This window comes from Triturus cristatus, chromosome 3_2 (genome assembly GCF_964204655.1).
Source record: "Triturus cristatus chromosome 3_2, aTriCri1.1, whole genome shotgun sequence".
Lineage (NCBI taxonomy): Eukaryota > Metazoa > Chordata > Amphibia > Caudata > Salamandridae > Triturus > Triturus cristatus.
In genome coordinates this window covers 1,178,168,729-1,178,192,161 of record NC_140584.1, presented here as the reverse complement: position 1 = coordinate 1,178,192,161, position 23,433 = coordinate 1,178,168,729, and the positions used below count along the sequence as shown (strand labels likewise).

Sequence of the window (23,433 nt, the reverse complement as noted above, 5' to 3'; positions counted from 1 at the left end):
TAATCTACCAGGAGAGACAGGCCTGACTCCCCAGTAGTGCAGCTGCCTGTACAGTCAGTCTTATTGAAACACTCATATCCTTAGTCTGCTGAAACGGGGCCCCGCTGGGCAAAGCGGAATGAGTGCCTAGTTCCACAGTAAAGATTCTTCCATGAAATATAATGGATCCCCACGCTAGTTGAACACAGAGCCCTGACTTGCCTGACCCTAAGATGGCCGCCTCTGGGGACATCGAACACCAATTTTCTAATAATGGCCACCATGAGTGGGCCCCTTTCCAAAGCACTCCTTCTCCCCTTGTTGGGGAGGGATCCAGCATTTATGCCCTGGACTCTCAGAGACCCCTCTGAGAGAGTCCACAGCGACAAGGGAGTCTCACACAGCGGAGGCCTGGGTTTTTTATCCCATTACCGCTGGGAGCACAGCACCGTACACCGTGACCGGCCTCACTCGATGGAACTTTTGACTATCCTTCCCTAGGCGGAAACTATAACCTTTCTGTATGTACTGCGGTGCCAAAGCAACCTTTGGCCGATGACCGGTGGAGATTTCCCACGCAGCTATAGAGGAGTTTGGCTCTGGTTCACCCCTCGGCGGTCACCTACTCAGCCGGACTTCGGACACTGTTTTTCCTCGTCTCCCCATTGTGTCTCCTACACCCTCCCCCTTTTCTTCCCTCCATTATTCTCCGTTTACCTCTCCTATTCCTTCCCTCTCTCCCCTAATCTTCTCTCCCATTGCCTATTTTTCTCCTCATGTTTATGCTATGCTTTTGTGCTCTTGTAATTCCTGTAACTACACTCCAGTAACTGATGTAACTTTGTAACCATGTTCTAAAACAATGTTTCTTCCTCATGTAAATCACTCTGATACCTCCGGGTCTAGCCAGCGCTATATAAAACTCAATAAATAAATAAAAAAGTAAGATAAATAAATCCTCTAATTTTTCCCACGATTTATTTTCCAAAAGGGTCTCATTATTTTTCAGAGTATATTTACATTATGCAGTACTTGGGTTAATTAAAAAAAAAACTGTCCACCCCTCAAAAGTTTCCAACTTCCAGTTTGGTTCTCTAGTGGGTTGAAGGCCTGTGGACCCTATTTTAATTTCAGAATAGAAAACAGTATATGACACAGCACCTGCTTTCCTTGGCCCCTCCCAGTCTCTGCCTGCTGTCTGCCTAACAAACAGTTATGCGTCCATACTTCACACACACCACACATTACTTACACCCATCTGTCTGTCACTGCGTATGTCCCTATGACATAAAGTTGTAATTGGGAATGTGTTCTTTATTTCTCTGCCTGCCTCCACCATAGCCATTGCTCACTGTAACTGTCTCCTTGATCTCAAAACACATGGGAAAACGTATCATTTACAATAGCTCTAATTCTTGGTATCTTTATAGTTTGGACACAGCAGCTTTGGTGCCCATTTTAATTTAAACTTAAAAATATGGTATGCAACCAAACTATTTTCCCTTTCTTGTATGACATGGAACTATTTATCCCGTTTTCTGCTGCTGTCCTTCTTTTGAGACTTTGTATAACTTACATGGTCTCTGGCTACCAAATTTACTCAATCGCCGGTCACGTGTCAGTTGTTTTGGGCTCACATCTGTTTCCTGAACCATAGGTTGACTGCATCCAAAGTACCCTGATGTTAACAAACGATCCACAAATCTCTTGTGCTGCACAAACTCTTTTAGTCTCAGCGCTTTGCTTAAGCCCGGTTTATTATAATGCATGAGTTGGTCACTCTATTGGTATAGATCTACTAACATCCTTAACGTGAAATAAGCGCTGACAATTTTTTACTAAACTTTAACGTGGTTTTCAGATTGCCTGAGGAATGCATCTGAGGGAACAGGAGCCTTCCCAGTGTTTATCAAAATGCCTAACGGTTCTAATCCAGCCCGCAAAATTCCAGTCCACACCACATACATCCTCAACACTCCAAACAAAAATCCATTGGTAAAAGAGATTACCATTTACAATGCCAATAGCTCTAACTCTCGCAAATGTGAGACCTATTGTATTGCAAATGCTTCTTACACTTGTAAACACTTACTGGGCATTGATTGGTTGCACCTCATTTTAACACCCAAAAATAGCAATAAGCAAGCAGTGAATGTTTTCAAACCGCCTTGCACTGCACTGCAATAGGTGCGCTAAGTTTTTTTTTTTAAACGTTTGAGCTACAAACTAATCTTCTTCTTACAATCTGCAGATTATGCAGTAAATGATGGATTATGCGGCAAATGCAGCTAATCTAAATATGTATGCGAAAATCGCCAGGTACGCACAATTGCATAATTCCTCTATAGGACGGTGGGAAGAGCCACTCTACAACTGCACAGCTGGGGGCGAAACCTTCCCCACCATCGGAGCAATCATACCGCATTGCGCATGCGTAGCTTCCACTTCCTGTCGTGGTTTACGTACAAGCCCCGCCTATTCAACACTTTGCTTCTGAACCAGTCCCCTTTCGGGCTCCGTCGTTACCATGGAGCTCTGGAGAGTGTCGCGTCGCGTCTCTCTGGCAACCGCAAGATGGCGGCGCAGGTTTGTGATCCTTGTGACAGGTTTCAAACCTCCGGGCTCAAGCAACCGGAACCGGTGCACGGAGACAGAAACGGTCTAAGGTGAGAGAGAGTGCTATGGGCGAGTGCACCTCATTTCCAGAATGTTTTCATCCGCCTCCTGCTCTACTCTTTCTTATGGCGGGCTTTCCTTTCTGACTCATGTGGTGAAAAGGGCTGGATGTTTTGAAAATGGTGTTTTGGTTCACTTGGGAGCCTGAGAATAGGTTAAGCGGTCAAGAAATGGTGTAAATACACAATAATTCATGGGACAGTACTTAGGTGTACTATCATATCTCACCGTAAAGAGGTGATAAGTTTTATTGAAAGAAATGATTTTTAAACAAACGATAGTTTTTCTACACATGTACTCTCGTAACTAGTACATCCGGTCTGCCTATGTTACAGTTATTTTGTTAGTGTACTTTTTCTGATTTGTCTTCCGTCTATCATTATTTCCATAGTACGCTTCCTTTTAAGTCTTATTTTGAGCAATTCTTGGGTAATAAAAAAATTATAAAACCTAATTTGGTAACTAGAGATGGACGACCCAACAAATTAACAGAAGAGTGGAGAGGATGTGGTCTAACGGCTAGAGCTGCCGACTTTAGTGCTGGAAACCAAGGCTCGAGCCTCAGGGTTGCGTCCACACATCCTGTGATTTCGGGCAAATCACTTAATCTCCCCGTGCCTACCAAAACATTTTTTTAAAAAGGAATGTGTCCTTGTGTGACGTAACCGGTGCTCATGTGAAGCATTCCAAAACCTTCGGGTCGAGTTTGCGCTTTATAAATCTGCAAAAAAAAATGAGCAGAGCCAGAGCCCACTCAGTGGCCTGGCTTGGCTATAAGAGCCCATGCACGAGCTGAGCCTTGCAAATATTTGAAATGTAAATCATGCAACAAACATGATCTAAGTCGCTTTAAAACTGAAAAAAAAGTGAATTTCTTTAACATGCTGGAGTATTTCACCTGAGCACATCATAGATTATATGTCTGTACTAAGAGGTCCTCCCTCCTCCTGTACATGTACCATGTTATAAGAGATACTCAGGTCATACATATAATCAAACGCATACAATCAATAATATGCTGTTACAAATCTGACTGTTTTTATTCAATTGTATAGTAAGTAATCTCTCAATATATGAGATTACATGCTGTACTTTTTGCTCTTTAGGTAAACAAAACAATCAGAATCTATTGAAGTGTAAAAGTGTTTTTACTCAAAAGAAATAGGTATGCTGTTCCTAAAGGGGACAAAGGGGAGTAGGTCACAGTAAAGGAGCCACTACAATGGGAGTAGTTCCTATTTGGAAATGGGGCCCTTGCACACCCTTGCGGGTGTCATGCTTCATAATCGGGCTTGCTTCTAGTCGAGCCGGCGCTGCAATGCCTGACAGTCACCCTCAAGGGGGCTCTTTATCGGAGATCTTTTTCCAAAGCCATGATGTGAAGTGCAAGTTAATGGCCCTATGTGTAGATGGAGGAAAAGTAGGTGTCAATGTAGTGAATAGTGACTTAAAAAAGGCTAGGCAAGTCTCAAATCAAATTTTAATCCACCAGTATGCCTGACTTATTAAAAACATGATATCACCAGTGGGGACAATGATCCCTAGTGACTTATAAGGTCAACATGTTTCATGCCGTCAATTAGTCAAGATGTGATCTAGGGCAATTCTTCAGGACCGTAACATTTAAAACTAATCTACACAGTGTCTTGGACCAAGGATGCAACAGGTAGTGTCCAAACACTAAGTACCCTGTGAGTGTAGCTGCAGAATGTAAAATCACTGACGTGGAGGAGGAAGATATGAAAAGAAATCATAAAATAGCACTATACAGAGCAGTCTTGTATAGTACTTGTAGAGGCATGCAATACTAGTGTACGTGAATTCAGAATTTGTAACAGGTAGTGAGAGGAACCAATTTAGACAAACATGTTACACATACATAAAAACATATAGGTGGTGGTTTCATACACTGTGGTCAAAAGGGGTAAAATCACTCACCCAATGAGGGTGATGTCATAACCTCCTTGAGGGAAACACTGATATAAATGCTAAAATATTTAGCGTGCTGTTGGGAAGTTAAATTGAAATTGAAATTTTGTAAGTGAACCCAGGGGGAGGAATAATAACCTCCATTCACATGATGGAAACCCAAAGATCCAGTACTCACGTCATCCATTCTCTTCACCAACGACCTACCCCTTCTCATGTGCCTCAGGAGTGAGGACTTGGAGGTGTTCTTTCAGTTTATAAACCCTCCATCCGGCCCTAATTGGTGAAAAGTGGCCCGTATGAAGTGGTTAATTGCTGATCATAGGTCAGCAGTGATGGGTTGGTGATCGTGGGCGCCATCTTGTAGTGGATTAGGAGCCCATATATCACATTGATTGTTCCTAGCAATTAATGTGACAGGGTTGAAAATCATTGGAGCACTCCCACTGAATGTGGGCGTGCATGCGCCAATGTGTGAATCCCATTGTGGAAAGGCAGGCAGCTCGACATGGTTAATTGTTGGTCAAAGGTCAGCGGCGATGGGCTGAGGATCGTGGGGGCCCTCTTGTATTGGGTTAGGAGCCCATGTAACACATGGATTGTTGCTAGCAATTAACGTGACAGAGTTGAAAATCGTTGGAGAGCTCCCATTGAATGTGGGCGTGTATGCAGTAGAGAATTGACAGGGACAAAGGGAGCTATATCTCACTGAAGTAGTGTAGTCAAGTACTAATCATTCTGTGTCTTTACAGAGTCTGATAACCTACTGGGTTCTGGCCAATAGCCAGAGGTAGGCCGTGTGTGTCATGGTTGCTCCAATGGATGCCACAGTCATCAGTATCGAGACAGCGCAAGGAGTCGGGAGTACGGACACAGCTCGATAGGACTTGACACAACATCAACAGTGCGGGCCAACTGCTGTTCAGTGAACTCATCCTGGAACTCTAACACACAACGTTGAAATGGCATGTGGGGGTGACTTGTGGTTAACGGAGGTAGAAGCACCAGAGCTGAGCAGGTGTTCAGCCAGCGACGATGACGTGTCCTGCCTGGTACGGACTGGATTGGATTGGTGTGAGGCCTGCTGGACTGCTGTGTAGGCCAAAGGCAGCGGTCAGCAAGGGCCCACAAGCACGTGTCGTCGGCTTGCAATGCACAGAGTTAGTTACACCAGGGCAGTTGTTGGTAGCGCTTGATCACCTCCGTAACGATGATCCTTTTTCCTACTGACTGGAACGCGTCTTCCTTTTACACCTCTCCATGCGTGCAATGATATGGACTCTGCCATAGTGTAATCAAGACTCAGTTCCAAAAGTGTGACCTACTTGTCCGCTGTGTATGCAGGTGGAGTACGTCAACATGAAAGGAGGACTGCGGGCCTTGCTCGAGGAGGCCGTGATGGTCTAAAGAGACTGCTAAGCTTGCTGGCCTCGGACCTGGGGGTTGTATAGGCACGTGGTGGGCCCTCTTTGACACACGCCGGTGTCGGCTGGTGAGCAGTGGGGCGTGGGTGCGCAGGGGCGGGCAGGACGGGTTCGGGGACCAGTGTCCCGAGGTACAGCAGGCGCACAGGATCGCAGGCAACACCGCTCATGGCGACGACATCGGCCTCGTGGCGGGGTGAGAGGCGCCGCCCTGGCAGAGACGTTGGGCATTCCGGAAGAGAACCACGCCCAGAGCTATGTGTTGTTTATTCACACCCGTACGCTGGCCTGGCGTACTCCGGGCCAGCCCCTTCCGCTCATGCTTACGGGGGGGGACGTAACAAGCTACATTTTAGCGATCTTCCCCACTGGCTGGGGTGACATGGTTGCGTCCAATGTCCACTACACTCCATACACCAGCAGTGTATGTCGACATGGATATGTGTGTGGTCTGCATAGTGCAGTCTGGCCATCACAACTATGCCACACTTGGCATAGTGTACCTTCTCATTCATGGGTCACTTGCCTCCTTCGCACATGCCTGGTTCCCAGCTCTCCCCACATTCCGCTATTGTGTGGCTGATGTGCCATGCTATTGATGGCTTGTGTACATGGCTAGCCCAGGTTGCCACAGTAAGTTATGCTTTCGTGTCTGGTGGGTGGGCATGTTGTTTGGCATGTTGAATGTGAGTCTGTGACATGTGCATTCCCAGAGTTGTGAGTTGCATGATTGTGGAGTTGTGGGTGTAGTGTGTTCGTTTTGTACTTACCAACGAGCAGTGCATTTCCATGTGTGCCATCCTGGTAGCGCTGGTTGATGATGGACTGTCGGTAGTAGTGGAATGATGCACACTGCCTGGGTAGTTGGCGACGACGTTGGGTGCTGGGGCCCTCATGCATACATCATGACCACACGGACACGCAGATAGTTTGTGGGACTGGCTATGGGCATGTGCGCCCACCCCCTTTATTGACAGGGTCACATGTACAGTGACGCCTGTGCTGGATGTGTGTGAGGTGAGTGTAAGACAGCCCGCAAGGAGTGGTTGGTGCTGGCAACAACTACAACAGTGAACACTATTAAAACGGAAACAGAAAACACCAGCAATACAGAGACAACTGCGGAGCATCATGGTGGTAGCCGGAGCAAGTACAGAGGTCACCCAGTGAGCAAACAGAAGTGTCCATGAGCTGTGGTGCACTGAGTTATTGGCACCTGTAGTGCTGAACAGGGTATCAGACAGAGCCTGGAGACGTCGCTGGCCTCGCCGCAGCGGATCCCAGGAGTTACCCCACCAAAGGGACTGTGCGCGTACCACCCTACAGGTCCTGTGGGGGCGCGCAGTGATAAGATTTGTGAAAGTGAAAGCGACATGTACATTTAAAGACGCCTTGCCGTGCGCGTGCACATCTCCTGTCCTGGCAGGTACGACGAGCAGGAGACAGAGAGGGAACAAAACATGCCTCCCTTCCTATGAAAAGCACGCATTTTGGACCCACGCCAATTAGAAGCATGGGTGGAGCTTCCACCCCCTCTTCGGAAGAGAAATCAACGACAATAGATCTCGCAAAGCGAGCAGCGCATGCACTGCATTACTAGGCGAGCTCTAAAAAGAAGGTTGGTTGATTAGGATTTTTTTGTGTAAATCCTGTTTTCTATTGGGAAGGGATTTCTTCTTGATTTCCTTGGTGACATGGAGCCAATAGGGAGAGGATTGCATTTGCCTATTTTCTGAATGAATCGATGGATGAAACAGTTGTTCTCTGAATACTCTAAATGGGTGAATTCATTTTTTGGTCGACTCTTTACTTTAAAACAGTGTCCAGTATCCAGTGTACAGTGTACAGTGTACTGTGGCGGCAGCAGTCCTCACCAAGTTCTGTGCAGGCTCTTTAATTTTGGGAGATTTCACCTCCAGTGTTAAATCCATTTATTGATGACTTTTATAGTCTTTCACTTAGTTGGAAGGGATAAATGTTGTAATCTAGAAAAAACAGACATTTGTTAAATGTAGGTCTTTGTTCTCATTGTAGCCAGATTATCTGCGAACTCTCACTTTTGTGTGCCTCCGAGGGATGTATGCGAAAGCGCTGGTGTCAAATTGGTGGTTCCAGGGTTAAATTAAAGTTTGCTTTATTTCTTACAGTTCTATTTGCCGGAGTGGTTTGGCTTTGTTTTTTGTAAACATTTATTTGCAGGGGGAAGTGTTTGTCTTGTTGTGTGAAAGCGCCACACATCACATAAAGCTAGTTCCACGTGGGCACATACCTTTTTCTTTTTAAAATATAATTTCCCCAGGAATAATCTCACTTCATCCTGTCACCCCTGCTATGACCAGTCTTTACTTACCCTGCCTATGCTTCCTGTGTTTATATTATGTTATGTGTATTTGTTTAGCGCACAATTTACACAGGAGAGTATCCTGGTACAACCACCACTACTGCTATATCCTCGGTCTCCTACTAACTCAGCTTGTGTATAGTTGTAAAAAGTGAAAACAACCTTTCGTGCATGGTGGTAGATAATCTTTCCTCATTTTTAGTGGTGGTCCTGTCTGCATGTTCAGTGTTGTCCTTGTGGGCCCAAGATCTTTCAATAGAGAAAGTGAAAATATTTCCGACCATTGCTCTCCCTAGGAAAGTCCCAGACTATCTCTCCTCTGTCTCTTTTTAATACATTTTGCTACTTACATTTGTTGACACTCCTAATTCATTCTTGTAATCAAGCTTTTTGATCTCAGGTTTTAGTGCTGGTGTTTAAATTACTCCAATGCATTTGCACAATAGTTGTACTGATTTCCCAGTCCCTAGACCACATATAAAATTACACAAGACTTCAAACTAAATTTGACCTTTTTGGAATTGTGAGTTTGTGTACATCCCAAAAGGAGGCTACCCGTAAAGTCATGCTAGGTGAACTGTGGGGAAATATTTATTTAGGATTTGTTTACAAAAATATTTTTAATATGGTTGCTAGCAAGACCTGCCTTATTAATCCAATTTTCTAGACATCTCCTTGCAAAAACAATACCACACATTAGCATCCTCGCATAGAGCACAGGATGGAGGAAGTTAAGAGTTGTTTCCAAGGCGGATTTTTGGCAGACTACATTTGAGATTTGTATTTTCTTATCTTTGGCTGTCGTAGCACAAATTGTTGGAAAATAGGTGATTCTTTTGAATTCTGGGTTGGTGACTTGTATTCATCATACATATTGCTAACATAATGCCCTCAGAGATTTTGTGTGTTAAATGAAAAACAACTTTTTTAAAGATTATATTTTAAGCTATGCTTCTTTCTATTCCCTTACTAACAACAAGTACAAAAAGGTCTGAATTAGAGTTTGGCAGTTGGGACACTCCATCACAAACGGGACAGATATCCAGTCCGCTGTACTACACTTTCATTATATCCTGTGGCACTGTTAGACCTGGCACCATTGGCGTGGGTCTCCCTTCCATTTTTTGCTGTTGCCTCATGTGTTTTTGCTGGTGTTAGATGCTTTGGGCACTGTGCCACTGTTATTCAGTGCCCCAGTGCAAGTGCTCCCTATGGTAAATTGATGTATGGATTAGTGACTCCATTACTGGCTTATTTGATATACTTGTCAGACCCTAGTACAGTGCACTGGGTGTGCCCAGGGCTTGTAAATCAAATGCTGCTAGTGGGCTTGCAGCACTGGTTGTGCCACCCACAGAAGCAGCCTGTAAAAGTGTGTCTCAGGTCTGCCATTGCAGAGGCTGTCTGCAGTCTGGTACTGCCATGTTGACTGGCCAAGTGCATCCAGTTGCCAGTCCCTAAACCTTCCCTTTTCTTCATATCAGACACCCCTATGGTAGGCCCAAAGGGCAGGGTGCATTGTAAGTATAAGGTAGGACATGCCCTGGTGTGTGTGGCATGTCCTAATAGTGAATTACAGCCATTTTCGTTTTTCACTATTGCAAGGCTACCTGTTCCCCATAGGCCAGAATGGGCAGTTTGATTATTACATCTTATAATCCTAACTGACTCAGGGAACGTGGTAGAAATTTGAGTTTAGTATGCCTGAACTCAGAATGATAAAATACATCTTTTAGTGAAGTTGGTTTCAACATTCTGTGTTTGAAAATACCGCTTTTAGAAAGTAGGTATTTTCTTGTCTAACCATCCAAGCCTGCCTCTGCTAGGCTGTGTATTCCTTGTGAAGGATCTCCAAGGGCTTGAGAGAGAGCTTGCCTCCTGCTGAAGTCTCAAGGAAAACAAACTTCATCCACCAGCTCCCCAAGAGTTCTTTGGAAGTGCCTGCAGTTGTGTTGGGCTTTCTGAGGGACTGCGTGTCGCAAGGAGCTGGAAGCACGACTCACGAAGAAGAAGTGTGTCACCGCCGCAGCCGTTGTCGTCCCATCACTGAAGAAGGGTGTCACCGCTGCAGCTGTTGCTCCACATCGCAGAAGCGTCTCGCATCACCGGAGAAGCGTGTCGCTGCCGCAACCGCTGTCGTCGCATCACTGAAGAAGGGTGTCGCCGCTGCAGCTGTTGCATCGCATTGTCATAGCGTCTTGCATCACCGGAGAAGCATGTCGCCGCTGTAGTCGCATCACTGAAGAAGGGTGTCGTCGCTGCAGCTGTCGCATCACATCCTCGAAGCATCTCACATCACCGGAGAAGCGTGTCGCAAGGCCTGTCGCAGCTCAGAAGAATCGTTGAATCGCCGCACGGCCATTGGGCGTGCACGCATCGTGTCGCATCAAGAAGAAGACGCCATCTTTGTTTCATTGCACTGGATCTTCATCGCATCACGGCGTTACAGGTTGCACCGCCACGGAAGCGCAGTAAGAAACCGACACATCACCTCTCCTCGCAGAGAAGAACCGACGCATCCCCTACACATCAGTAGGGACACGACGCATCACCATTCTTGCGTGTAAGGAACCGACGCATCACCTTCCCTGCAACACTTCCGTTGTATAGCGTTACGCATCCTAAGGTACATTGAACTCAAAGTGTCGCAGTTACCATCTTAAGAGAACTAAGCTATTTCTACCATTTTTAAAGTACAGTATTGTGGATTTTTGTCGTTTGTGGTCTTGTGATAAGTCTATATAAAGAATACTTATTTTTTATATAAAACCTGTGTGGTGTCCATCTGTAGTGTTGTCACTGGATTACTGTATGTGTTCACAAATGCTTTACACACTACCTCTGAGATAAGCCTGTCTGCTTGTGCCAAGCTACCAAGGGGGTGAGCAGGGGTTATTTTAGGAATGTACCCCCTTACCCTGACTAGAAACAAAGGTCCCTATTTGGTCAAAAGTACCTACCTCTGCCAACTAGAGACCCCCAGTTCAAACCGGCACTTGTCATACGGTGGACAGGATATCCATCACGTTTGTGGCAGAGTAGCTGTAGTAAAGTAGGATCTGCTTTCATAGTCACCCACACTTTTTGCTGGTGTCATTATGTTTTACTGACTAGTCTGGCTGGGAGCCTGCTAATCAGGTTCCCAGTCTCTGTGCTTCTTCCCTAAATTGGACATGGTGAGTACTTGGGTACACTCCAGTTTGGCTACTGGTGTACCCTTTTAAGTCTCCAGTATATGGTACTAAAGTACCCAGGGAATAAGTACACCAAGGGTCTCCCATGGGCTGCAGCATGTATTATACCACCCGTGGGAGCCCACTCCAATTGTGACTACAGGCCTGCCATTGGAGCCTGTGTAAGCTGGTGCTAGAATCACTTACATCAGATATATGTTTCTTTATATCTGAGGTCACTGGACTTAAAACCGATAAGTCTCCCATAAGGCAGGCTTTTCAATCCAGAAGGTAGGGTGCTCAGTTCTAAGTGTGAGGGTGTCCCTGCATGAGCAGGAAACCCCTACGAACCCCGGAGTCCATTCTTCCAGGTTGTAAGTGCATCAGCCATTACGATATATGTGGCCATGCATCATTACGTGATGGCTAACTCTAAACTGGCTGTAACGAACCCTGTCATGTTTGGTAGCAAACATGTTGGAATCATACCTCCACACCATAAACGGTGTGAGAGGTATGATTCCATGCACTGTAAAGTCCCTCCTGGAGGCCCTCTGTCCTCCCGGTACCAGTCTTCTAGACCTGGACAGCACAACATGTCTGCTGCCGACCAGAAACATGATTCAGCCAAGCTTGAGCAGGGGAAGGCAGAACAATAGGTATCCTGTCACAAGGAGGTGTGACCACCTCCCAGACAGGTTTTAGTGTATTGTGGCTAGGTGGGAGAGCTTGCCAGCGCCACTCAGGCTGCTTGAAGGGCACATTTGGTGCCCTCCTTGCATAGTCAAGTTTCAACCAGCTCAGGGAGCCGTTGGCTCCGGCTCTGGTGCTCAACTGGACCAAGGACATGGGTGTATCCTCCCCATTGTCTGACCCTCCCATGGGAGGGAATCCTGAGTCGTCCCAACCCTTTCCTAAGGGTACTTAAGGGCTTACCTTTAGGTATGTTCCTAGATTCATCATGGGACAAGATTCATATCAAGACACCACTTCATCTTCGACCGTCTGGGCACTCTGTACTTCGCTGGACCTTGCTCTGGGCCCTGAGACTGCAAATGGGAAGGTTTCTGTTGCTCCTGGTCTCGTCGTCCTGCAAGTCTGCTGCAACGTCTGTGCCCGTGCTCCATACAGGTTCTTCGCAAGGCCTGTGGACATCCAAGACACCCAAAGGAATCTCCCTTGGAGTGAAGGAGTCACTCCCCAGCATCCGCAGGCACCGCAATGAAGATGACCCGTCGGCTGTTCCTGAGCTCCTACGGACTCCGATAGATTCAGCAACACAGGTGGTGGTTCTGCAACTCCCTCGAGGCTTGCACTGTCTTCATAGCAAGTTTGAAGCCAGTATTCCTCGTTGGAACCGCTGGAGCAGTACCTCTGTGCACCGGGTTGACTTGCTGTTGCCAAGGCTTGTTGATGCTCTCCTCCAGAGATCTTCAGGCTCCAAGAAGCTCCAGCCTCAAGCAACTCCTGCAGCCAAGATCTTCGCCTGCACCACTTCCTTTGCACTGTGGGCCTTCATCCTTTGGTGAAATGCTCTAGGTCCTCTTGCGACTCCTGTGCCTCCGGCCTGTGGGTCCTCTTGAGAGTACTCTTTGGCTCCAGTGTGCTCCCCTGCTTGCTTGGGGCCTGCTCTGACTTACCTGCTCATGGTGAGTCACTTGGACCTTGCTGGTCCAGACACTGCCCCTTTTTTGACAACTATGTTGTTTGTCGCTGCCAAGGCTTGTTGATGCCCCTGCCAGACATTGACCCCTTGGCATCCAACATGGGACAGCTCGTAAACAGCTCCTGGTCTTCCACAGTGTTGCCTGGTCCACACAACTGCAACTTCAAGGGCACAGTCCACTCTCCGGCATCTCTGACATCTGTGGGCTTTCATCATCCGTGCTTCCTAGCATAGACTCGGTCCCCTCTGCTTTCAGGTACCTCTCACCTTAATTCCACTTTTGGGTTCCACCGGACTTTTTCTCTTTCTTCGCCAGCGGCATCTTCACTGAAGTTCTCCATTGTGGTCTACGACAGTTTCCAACGTCACTTCGCACCTATGCACCCAGCTTACCTGGTGTAGGTATTCTAGGTTCCTGGTGTATCCACAGGTAGGGTGACTCTCCAACCTTCCATCTTTAAAGGGTTTCTTCAGGGTCCACTGGGAAGGGTCCTGCTTCTTTAAAATTACAACCGCAACTTACCCATTGACTAAGTTACATTGAGCATGCTTTCGTGTTTCCACTCTGCACGCGTCTTCTGTGGGGTTCCTAGATACTCACCGTGGGTGGTTCCTTGGGTCCCCGACTCTTCTACATCTTCTGGGCCCATTCTTGACTTAAGTCGTAGCTCGAATTCTACTATTTTAGTATATGGTTTGGTCTCCCCCTGGAGACCACTGTGTATTTGTGCTGCCTACGCATTCTATTGACAAAGTATTGTGTGTAATGTGTTATTATCTCTGGGTGGGAGATATTGTATTGTGTTAGTGAGTGTTAATAACAAATACATGTTTTTTATAACTATACTGTATGGTTATTTTTCACTTAGCCTATACCATAAGATTAAGTACTGGTAAAACAAGCTGCTTTACACTCCTTCTGGCCTAAGTCTGAAGGCTGCCCTCCACAGCGACCACTTAGAGAGCTTTCTAAGGTTGTCTAAGACCACTAAAATCACCATAAGCGCTGTCTGGTTTAGTGCATAGTGGTACACTTACATAAGTGAGCACCATATACTAAGCCAGCATCCAACAGTAGCTTGTCCGCAGAAGTCTATATTAGCCCTTGGTTTCCCGAGTTCTCACAATTCTTCCTGTGAAAATCTATGAGATAGAGCAAGTCAAGAAATTAAATTATGTTTAATGTAGTTGAGAGAAAATTACTTGTCTAATATTCAAGTATTGATTTGCTTTTATGTTTCAGTTAATGGAACCCTATAGCTAGTAAAAGACAACCATTGCATACTTTTTACAACAAATTGTGTAGATCTCATAAGTTTCTAAGCCATTAATCCAGTTGGAGTAGCATTGAAACTTAGTGCAGCACTTTTGAATGACCTAGTTCAAACCAATTGTATTGCTGCTGACTATATTACGAGAGCAAAAAGAACAGATGATGGACGGAATGTTGAACCAATCAAACATTTATCCCCAGTCACAGATCTGGGTTAAATCCATCGGATTTGTGCACCCCACGCCACTCAAGTTTAGACCCAGACACCTGCAAATCAGTCTTGACCCAGCTCCCCATGTGAACAGTCCAGCCCGAACTGCCAGGCCAGGTCCTCCCTGGACCAGAAACAAGCATCCTGGGACTAGTTTCGGGGTTTCACCCCTCATCAGCCATGCTAGCTTGAATCTTTTGGTGTAGCGAGCACAGAAACAACGTCTGGGCATACCCTTCCCACTCAGGGTGAGAAATGCAAAAAGAACCGATGATGGACGGAATGCTGAACCAATCAAACATTCCCCCCGGTCACAGATCTGGGTTAAATCCATCATTTTTTATATACAAAACCGGTCCCAGGATGCTTGTTTCTGGTCCAGGGAGGACACGGCTTGACAGGTAGGGCTGGACTGTTCCCATGAGGAGTAGGGTCAGCACTGATTTGCATATGGCTGTGTCCACACTGGGCTGGCGCAGTGAGAAAAAAGAATGGTGGATTTAACCCAGATCTCTTGACGGGGGAGAATGTTTGATTCATTCAGCATTCTGTCCATCATTTGTTGCTGCAGTACTTTTCGCCCTATGTGCGATGGGTATGCCCAGACATGAGTCCCTTGCTCGCTGTGGTACTGGATTCAAGCAGCCTGCTTGATGAGGGTTGATATACCCTAACACCAGTCCCAGGATGCTTGTTTGCGGTCCAGGGAGGACCCGGCTTGGAAGTTCGGGCTGAACTGTTTCCATGATGAGCAGGTTCAAGCCTGATTCGGATATGGTGGTTCCAAATTGGGGTGGCATAGTAGCCAAAAGAGCAATGGATTTCACCCAGATCTCTTGACTGGGGAAGAATGTTTGATTCATTCAGCTTTCCGTCCACCATTTGTTGCTACTCGACTATATTACATGAAGCGTACTAGTAAAAGTGGTGCTGGACTCAGAGAGGTTTACTTAACCTGCAGGTGGCATGCAGTTGTGAAAGCAAAATGGATGCTGTGGTTTAAGATGGAAAAATAACCATTTACATTGTGTTTCAGTGAAGTAATCTAGCCTTAATGTCACAATCTCTTGTACATATAGCGGAATTGGCTGATCCAGTACTAACTTTACCAGCATTAGTTTCTGCAGTATTTCAAACCTATTCAATTTTTGGGAGTCATCCCAAAGCGTTGTTGTGTTTGGCAGTACCGCAAAGTTCTCCTGTCTTCAAAAGGCATGTGGACTTTCCTGGATAATAATACAAAGTGTGCGGATTAAAGTCACACTTCAGCTTAGATATGCCATATATTTAGTTAGTACAGAAGTTCCACAATCAAATACCATACATAAACACCGATAAGAACACAGTAGCTAGAAGTTTTCACATGCTTCTAATACAGCCTTGATACATCATATAGTTAGCTGTCACTGTGCCCAGCAACACTCACCACAAAGAAACAACATGACTCACAGCTGCATATGAGCCAGGGGCATGGCTACCTATTTAGGAGAAGTATACGCAAATGGTACATGCCCCATGAACACCAGAATTATAAAGCCACATGTCTGGGGCTGACTATTACCCTAACACATCATAACAACCCAGATCGGACTTCAGTTGGCAATAGAAACATAGGGAGGTCACTCGCAGACTCAAAAAGGCCCAACGTGGCTTGCCAATAGCCTGATGCATGTAAGAAGTCCTAGTATAATTCAGAAATGTTTAGAATACTCTGTAAACAAAGTAACAATGTGGTAAGTGGAATAGCAGATATTTTTCCTTTCCAGAGTATTATCAGCATGTTGTATCTGACTATCTGAAAAGCTTCTCTGTGCTTACTCAGCATACCTGTACCCATTTCCTAATTAACGTATATGGGGTGTTTTCTTCAACAAACTTTTGTCTTCCAGCTACACAATGCTAGCCCAGGTTCAGGCTCGTCCCCTGACCTTCAACCCTTTACCGAGGCTCAGCTATAGCACACCCAACCGCCAGGTGAGTACTGAATACAGGACTTTGTTGTAAAAAAGTTTACTAACCTTGGAATTTCATTGCATGATTCAACTGTAAGCTGATAAGCCTTACAGCTCTGACGACACTGATCTATTAAAAATGGAATTGCCACTGAGTGTAAATAATTCCTTCAAACTTGTAGATCATTGAATTTATTGCTGGTCACAGATGTCATGTATTAAAGTAATGACAACTTTGTGTTTGTGTGATATGAGTAAAAAATGCAAGTTGTAATGTTTTTATCTCTGCATACTTCTGATTAAAGTTAAGGCAAACATTCATAGGATATTGATTCGTGAAGAAAAATGTAACTTTACACAGCATAATCATAATTTTGCAGTTGATTGAATTAAAATTGCTTAATAGTGATTACATATCAAAATCTGTCTTTATTGATTTGTTTTCATGTACCAGGCTGTAAACAAATACAACAATCTCATATTTTAAAAAGAAAAAAAACAATATAAAATTAGCTTAACCCCTTCTGTGCCACGCCCTTTCCCCCTCCTGTGCCGGGCGTTACATTAGTGGGTGGGGTTCATGACGAGATAGTCTCGTCATGGGCACAGCGCGACCGTGCTCCATGACGAGACTATCTCGTCATGGGCACTGAAGAGGTTAAATGTTCCACAAACATTTGTTTAAGAAACAAAAACTCATTGAGGAGCCTAGCGCGCAACCAAGATGGCCGCATAGGCTTAAGGCTCTCGAGGGCCTCCGCAACCTCCCACGTCTATCCTGACTAAATCCTGCTAAATTTGACGGGCTTTTGCTGATGCATTCGCGCTGAGGTGCCACCCGTTTTCCGAATTCTGATCGGACGCCGGGAACCCGAATGGTTGCCCTCCGAAGTTTGCGGCCTGCTGGTGCCTAGGTCCCGGTCTCGAGTTGGTGAGGTGCCCGGGTACGAAGTGAACAACAGCGGCATGCAGGGCTTGACCTGCCCCGTACTTTCACTTTCGTTTTCAAGTCTGCTGTTTGAGATCGGCTGAGGGACCCTGGTGTTTCAGAGGAGCGCGGACAACGGAGTGTCTGGCCCGATCTTTGGACTATCCACGAACGTCCTGTCTGCAATCGCAGTGTCTGCTTAAATTAGCCAACGGGTCCCTGTCCCTGGCGCTTGCCAACCTTGGTGGCCTCCGGACGATGGCGGCGAGACTCGAAGGGGACAAGTCGAAATCTAAGTCAACCCGGAGGGGATCCTATGCTCAGGCCAACAACATGGACCGCTACGTGCAGCTAAAGGGATCCCCCGCTGGCCTGCATAAATCGCCTGAGCGGTCTAAGGAGCTGGCGGGCCCAGCGTCGGAATTTACCCTGCAGGACGTTATGGGCGCCATTGAGGAGATGAAGGCTGCTGTGGGTCAGCGATTTGATACCCTGGCACATAAGTTGGACGCGGTACTGATCGATGTGAATTTGGTCAGGGCAGACCTGTCCAAAACCAACGAGCGGGTCGACTCCTTGTCACAAGCGGCGTCGAGCCTAACTGTGGACGTAGCCGCCCTGCAGACGGAGGTCCGTAGGTTGCGGCTTGCCAGTGACCAGACTGATCGTCGACTTGAGGATTCGGAAAGCAGGGCTAGACGGAACAATGTCCGTATCATCGGAGTGCCGGAAAGATCGGAGGAATCTGCTGCGGACCTTTTTGTGGAGGATCTGGTGATCAACCGTCTCGCGCCCAAGGGATTGAGCAAGTTCTTTGCGGTGGAGCGGGCCCACAGGATTCCGGGTGGTGCGCCCAAAGTGGGTGCTCCCCCGCGGCCTATAATCGCCCGACTTTTTAACTTTCGGGATAGAGATGCTATCCTTCAGGCGTCGCGGGTGGCTGGGCCGCTGAAGTTTGAGAACTCCAATGTTAGCTTTTATCCGGACTTCACGCAAGCGGTCCAGAAACAGCGGCTGGGATTTTTGGGTGTCAAGCGGCGCCTGAGGGACATGGAGCTGAAATACGCGATGTTATTCCCGGCGAGGTTGCGGGTTGAGTTCCAGGGTCGTTCCCACTTTTTTGACCGACCGGAGGCGGTTGGTGACTGGTTGGATGCCCTACCGCGGGGACAGGATTGAGACGATCGGGCGGAGGAGAGCGGACGGGATGTGGTGGAGCAGGACTAGAACTTGGTTCCTGGCGATGGACTAGATTGACTATTTATTGCACCTTGGCTCAATTACACTCTAATCCGGCACATCATGCCCTTCAAATGTCTGGGGGTTGTGGGGAGCTTTTTGGGGTCCTTTCCTCCTTCTGGGGTTCTTTTGTGGTATATGTTAGGGCGACAGGCACACTGCAAGTTGGGGGGGCTGTTCGGGCTCAAGCAGGGGTGAAGGGAGGGGGGAGTTGTGGTTTTGGGTCTGTGGGGGAGGGGGGTTGTTGGGGATGGTTGTTTTTTTGTTTCGCAGGGCAATGTGAAGTTGTTTGCTGATTTCTCCGGGTTGTGCTCTCCGGGATGTGGGTATCATGTGCGGGAGTGGGATGGGGGATAGGGGATTGCGAATCCTTTCGTGGAATGTGAATGGTCTGGGGGACAGGATCAAGCGCGGGGTGGTGTTACAGTTCTTGAAGCGGCTCTCGCCCGACATCGTTTTCCTGCAGGAGACACATTTGGTTGGGAACTCCTTCCAGGCCCTAAATAGGAGGGGCTATCGCCTTGCCGCTCACTCTGGTTTCACTTCTGGCTCTAGGGGAGTGGGCATCTTGGTTAGGACCTCCCTCCCATTGGCAGTGGACGAGGTGCTTCACGATGATAGGGGGCGATATGTGGCGCTGGTGGGGAGATGGGAGGGCAGAACCATTTCACTGGTGGCTGTGTATGTGCCCCCGGGGTTGCAGACGACTACATTTGCTGACTTGGGGCGTTTGGTCCTGGGGCTCCCTGGGGGGGTTTTGGTGTTGGGTGGAGACTTTAATGCCGTGGTCTCTGGATTGGAGGACCGTCACCCCCCCAGGGATCTCCCTAGGGCCCAGGCCTGGTTGGGGAGTTTTTTGGACACTTTGGGACTGGTAGATTGCTGGAGAATGATGCACCCGGGACAAGCGCAGTATACCTTTCACTCGGGGGCCCATGGGAGTCTCTCGAGACTCGACTATATGCTCATGCCGGCGACCCAAGCGGGGATGATTGGGGAGGTGCGTCATGTAGCCAGAGGTATTTCTGACCATTCTCCTATATGGTTGCAATTGAGGGTTGACCCTGGCACAGAGGGAAGAGTGGCACCTATTGGCCCCTGGTATCTTCGTAACCCTAAGATCCGCGCGGAGTTGGTCAAGTCCACTGATCACTACTTCACTGATAATGTGGGGTCGGTGTCGTCGGCCGTCTCCCTATGGGAGGCTTATAAAGTGGTGGTCAGGGGGCAGGCCTTGTCCCTTATCTCCCATACTAAGAGGTGCGAGAGAGCTGAGGTGGTTCGCCTGGAGGCTGAAATAGCTGAAATGGAGGATGACTTGGAGCGTGGAGTTACTGATGAGAAATTGCATGTTCTCAGCCTCAAACAGTCAGATTATAGAGCGCTAGTTACGGAAGCTGCTAAAGGGATGTATAGAGAGCAGCAAGGGCGTCTGTATGACGTGGGGGATAAGGCCGGAAAGTTGATTGCTTGGTTGGATAAGAAGGAGAGAGCGAGCAGGGTGGTGCCCGTTGTGGAGAGAATGGATGGAGTGCGTGTGACTGACCCTGTGGAGATTGTTGACTGCTTCGCAGATCACTTCCGCGGGGTATACTCTCCGGTTTCCGTGCGTTCGGAGGAGGATTCTCATCTGTTGCTTAGAGACATCGCACTGCCAACCTTATCGGAGGCGGATGCAACATTGATGGAGGCGAAGTTGTCGTCAGATGAGATTGCTTTGGCCATTCGCTCGATCGCGTCTGGTAAGGCGGTGGGTCCTAATGGTCTTCCCATTGAACTATATAAGTTACGTCCTGATAAGATAGCGCCGTATCTTCGTGACATGTTTTCGGCGGCACGTGCGGCGGGCTTCCTTCCCCCTGACCAACGCCTCGCCACCATAGTGGTGATACACAAAGATGGGAAGCCGCGAGACCGCTGCGCCTCCTATAGGCCCATTTCGCTGTTGAACGCAGAACCCAAAATTCTGGCTAAGGTGTTGGCTTGTGGAAATATGGATTTTTCTGGTCAGTTATGTCCCCTATCTTGGACCCCAACGGTTCTATGTGCATGTTACAAGTACATGTATGTTCCCTCCAGTTCCAGTTATGAAGACGCAAACACATGTGCGTCCACCGTCAACATGTCCTCTGTCAGATCCGCCATGAATAGGCCGGATATTCCCTTCCTAAGTACGAAAGGCCACCGCCTTTATATGGTTCACTTATGCCATTTTACAGTCCAGGCAAGTAGGCCCTGATTCTGTCATCGAACTCTTCTTGCCTTTTTGCCTCTGAAAACTCCAGTCTGAGCCTGCATCTGTGACCATGAACTTTGTCTCATTCTCTGCGCGGCTCACGAAGCCTGACATCAGCCTATTCTCTGCCAAGAACTGTATTTCACCTTCGAGTTATCTGCCTCATCCCTGCCCAACGCATTCCTGTCTAGTAGCTTAAGTAAACATTCTGCCAGCTACCAAGCAAAGGCCCGACTTCTCTGTCTTCATACAAGTAATTCATAGCCCTGTTACTATGGAAGATTCCGCCCTCGCATCTAGTGTAGACACTTAGACGCTTGTACACGCACTAACAGTCAGTATAGTCAGTATAGAATAGATTCTGTCCGAGAGTCCTTCTTTTGGATAACATAGTTCTTTAAACATAGGATGTTAGATATGATTTGGGATTAGGTTGACTTGACCCTCCAGACTTCTGTCGCCACATGTAGAGCTAAATGTCAAGTCCCCTTCACCCCCTAGTTGCACGTCAACCACACGTCATACTGCTGCGCGCGCATCTATGCCAAGTATTATCTTATAGATCCACCTATATATGACATCATAACCAATTATGTTCCTTTTTACTCCTTATTACACCCATTTTCGGTTACGCATATGAATCGTCATTTTCCTTATCAATTGTTACGCCTACTGCATTCGCTTCATTGTAATGTATGTACTATAAAAGTCATTTCTTGTCAATAATGTATGTACTTCACTTCCTGAACCTCCGTGGTGATGGAACTTGGAGCAACCGATTATAATCGTTCATTGGAATAAAGCCCATTCCGAACCTCTGATACCACGGATTCTGCCTCTCATTTTACTGAGCTGTTTTATTATGTTTCCGTATCAAATTAAGTCCAGGTAATGAAAATTATTTACCACATGAATGGCGCCCGAACAGGGACACTTTCTCATCTCACGCGCCGGCGGTGAGTTGCAGGCCCGGTCTCCTGCCACAGCTGGACGGACAATAACGCGTACCAGCAGGATTTCCTGTATCACCCTCCGGTCAAGCGGGGGCAACTGAGGCTGCGATCAACACCCAGACGAGGCGGTGAGAAGTGCGAAGTATCCCGACCAGAGCCTAGCTGAGAGAGCAAGATCCGAGGTATACAGAGGCCCACCAGTTTCCGAAGTCCCAAGTCGAGTCCAGTGTCCGAAGTGTTCGAGTCGAGTCCAGTCCGGTTCAAGTTCAGTCGAGTTTCCGAGGCCTTCCGTTTCCGAGCTACCCGGTGAGTACCATTGCTGGGGAGGCATTTCTGACGTGCACATAGGTTGTGCCGGTCAAGACGGGTTTGGGTACACAAATCCGGTCTGCACTGTTTCAGCAGTGTATCTGTACTGTTTAGCAGTATATCAAGTATTCCGAAGTATCTAGTTATTGTCAAAGAATTATGCTTGGTGATTAGTTATGCAGACGATCATCATTGTTGGTTATTTTAAAGGTTAAAAAAAAAAAAAAAATGTTTAATGTTTAATGTTTAATGTGTTAAACGTCCTGCATATTGTGGTATGAATGACTGTTCATTATTGTGCTTTTGTACTAAGTGGGTTCAAGATCAAGTATCAGATCAGTTCTCAATATGCCGCTCTTTTCGAAACTAAGACAGATCACAACTAGAAAAGGGGTACTCGAAGAAGCTGTTCCCATTTCTCCTAGGGACACTCCAGGGTACTTCATGTATCATAAACATGGCCTAGACGCCATATTATTTCTCGATCTATGGGTAGACTACACTAAGGAATTACCAGAAAGTCAGAGGTGGCCCGCAGCGGGGACCTGGGATGCAGAGTGCATCATGAAAGTCGAGGAAGAGTTATGGAAAAGGAAAGTTAGACAATCACAGAAAGACGCCGTTGAATTATGGCGTAAAGAATCACATAGACGAACAGAAAAAGCACGTAGACAGGAAGAGAAGAGTAAAGAAAAATCAAATGAAATCCGAGAAAATCTATTAATTGAAGAAGGTGCACGAGTGAAATCAGAACAAGTAGACAGACAAAGAAATACCCTTATGAATGGTATGTATCCCCTTCTGGCTGAAGGATTACCTAAGGCTACTCCAGAAATACCAAAAGACTTGCCAACCCCATTATTTCCAATAAAGGTACATCCTAAGGGGCATCCTAGAACCGCAGAAGATGTTTTCCTTTCCTCATATTTAGATGACGCAGCTCCCGAGTATGCTAATTCCGCCCCACATAGACCGCCTAGCAGGGAGGTTCAACGCCAAGATCCAGTACCCGTATCGTTACAGCAACAAGTTCTGACACAAGTTCCGGCAAGCACATCTGTTTCTGCATCTGTTCCTACAACTACTTCTATAGCTGTATCCACACCTATAGTTGCTGTATCACGTTCAACGAATCCTTTCACAC

At 47.0% G+C, this 23,433-nt stretch overlaps 1 protein-coding gene across 2 annotated transcripts in view; it reads left to right on the top strand.

The window, feature by feature from the left end:
- The first annotated feature begins 2,514 nt into the window (after positions 1-2,514).
- The window catches only part of CFAP65 (cilia and flagella associated protein 65), a 684,907-nt gene continuing 663,988 nt past the window's right edge, over positions 2,515-23,433 (top strand). For both annotated transcript variants that reach the window (XM_085650063.1, XM_085650062.1), the window contains exons 1-2: positions 2,515-2,645; positions 16,562-16,646. In XM_085650063.1, the coding sequence (XP_085506189.1) occupies positions 2,554-2,645; positions 16,562-16,646 (177 nt within the window). In that variant the 5' untranslated portion in view covers positions 2,515-2,553. The remainder of the gene's footprint in view (positions 2,646-16,561; positions 16,647-23,433) is intronic.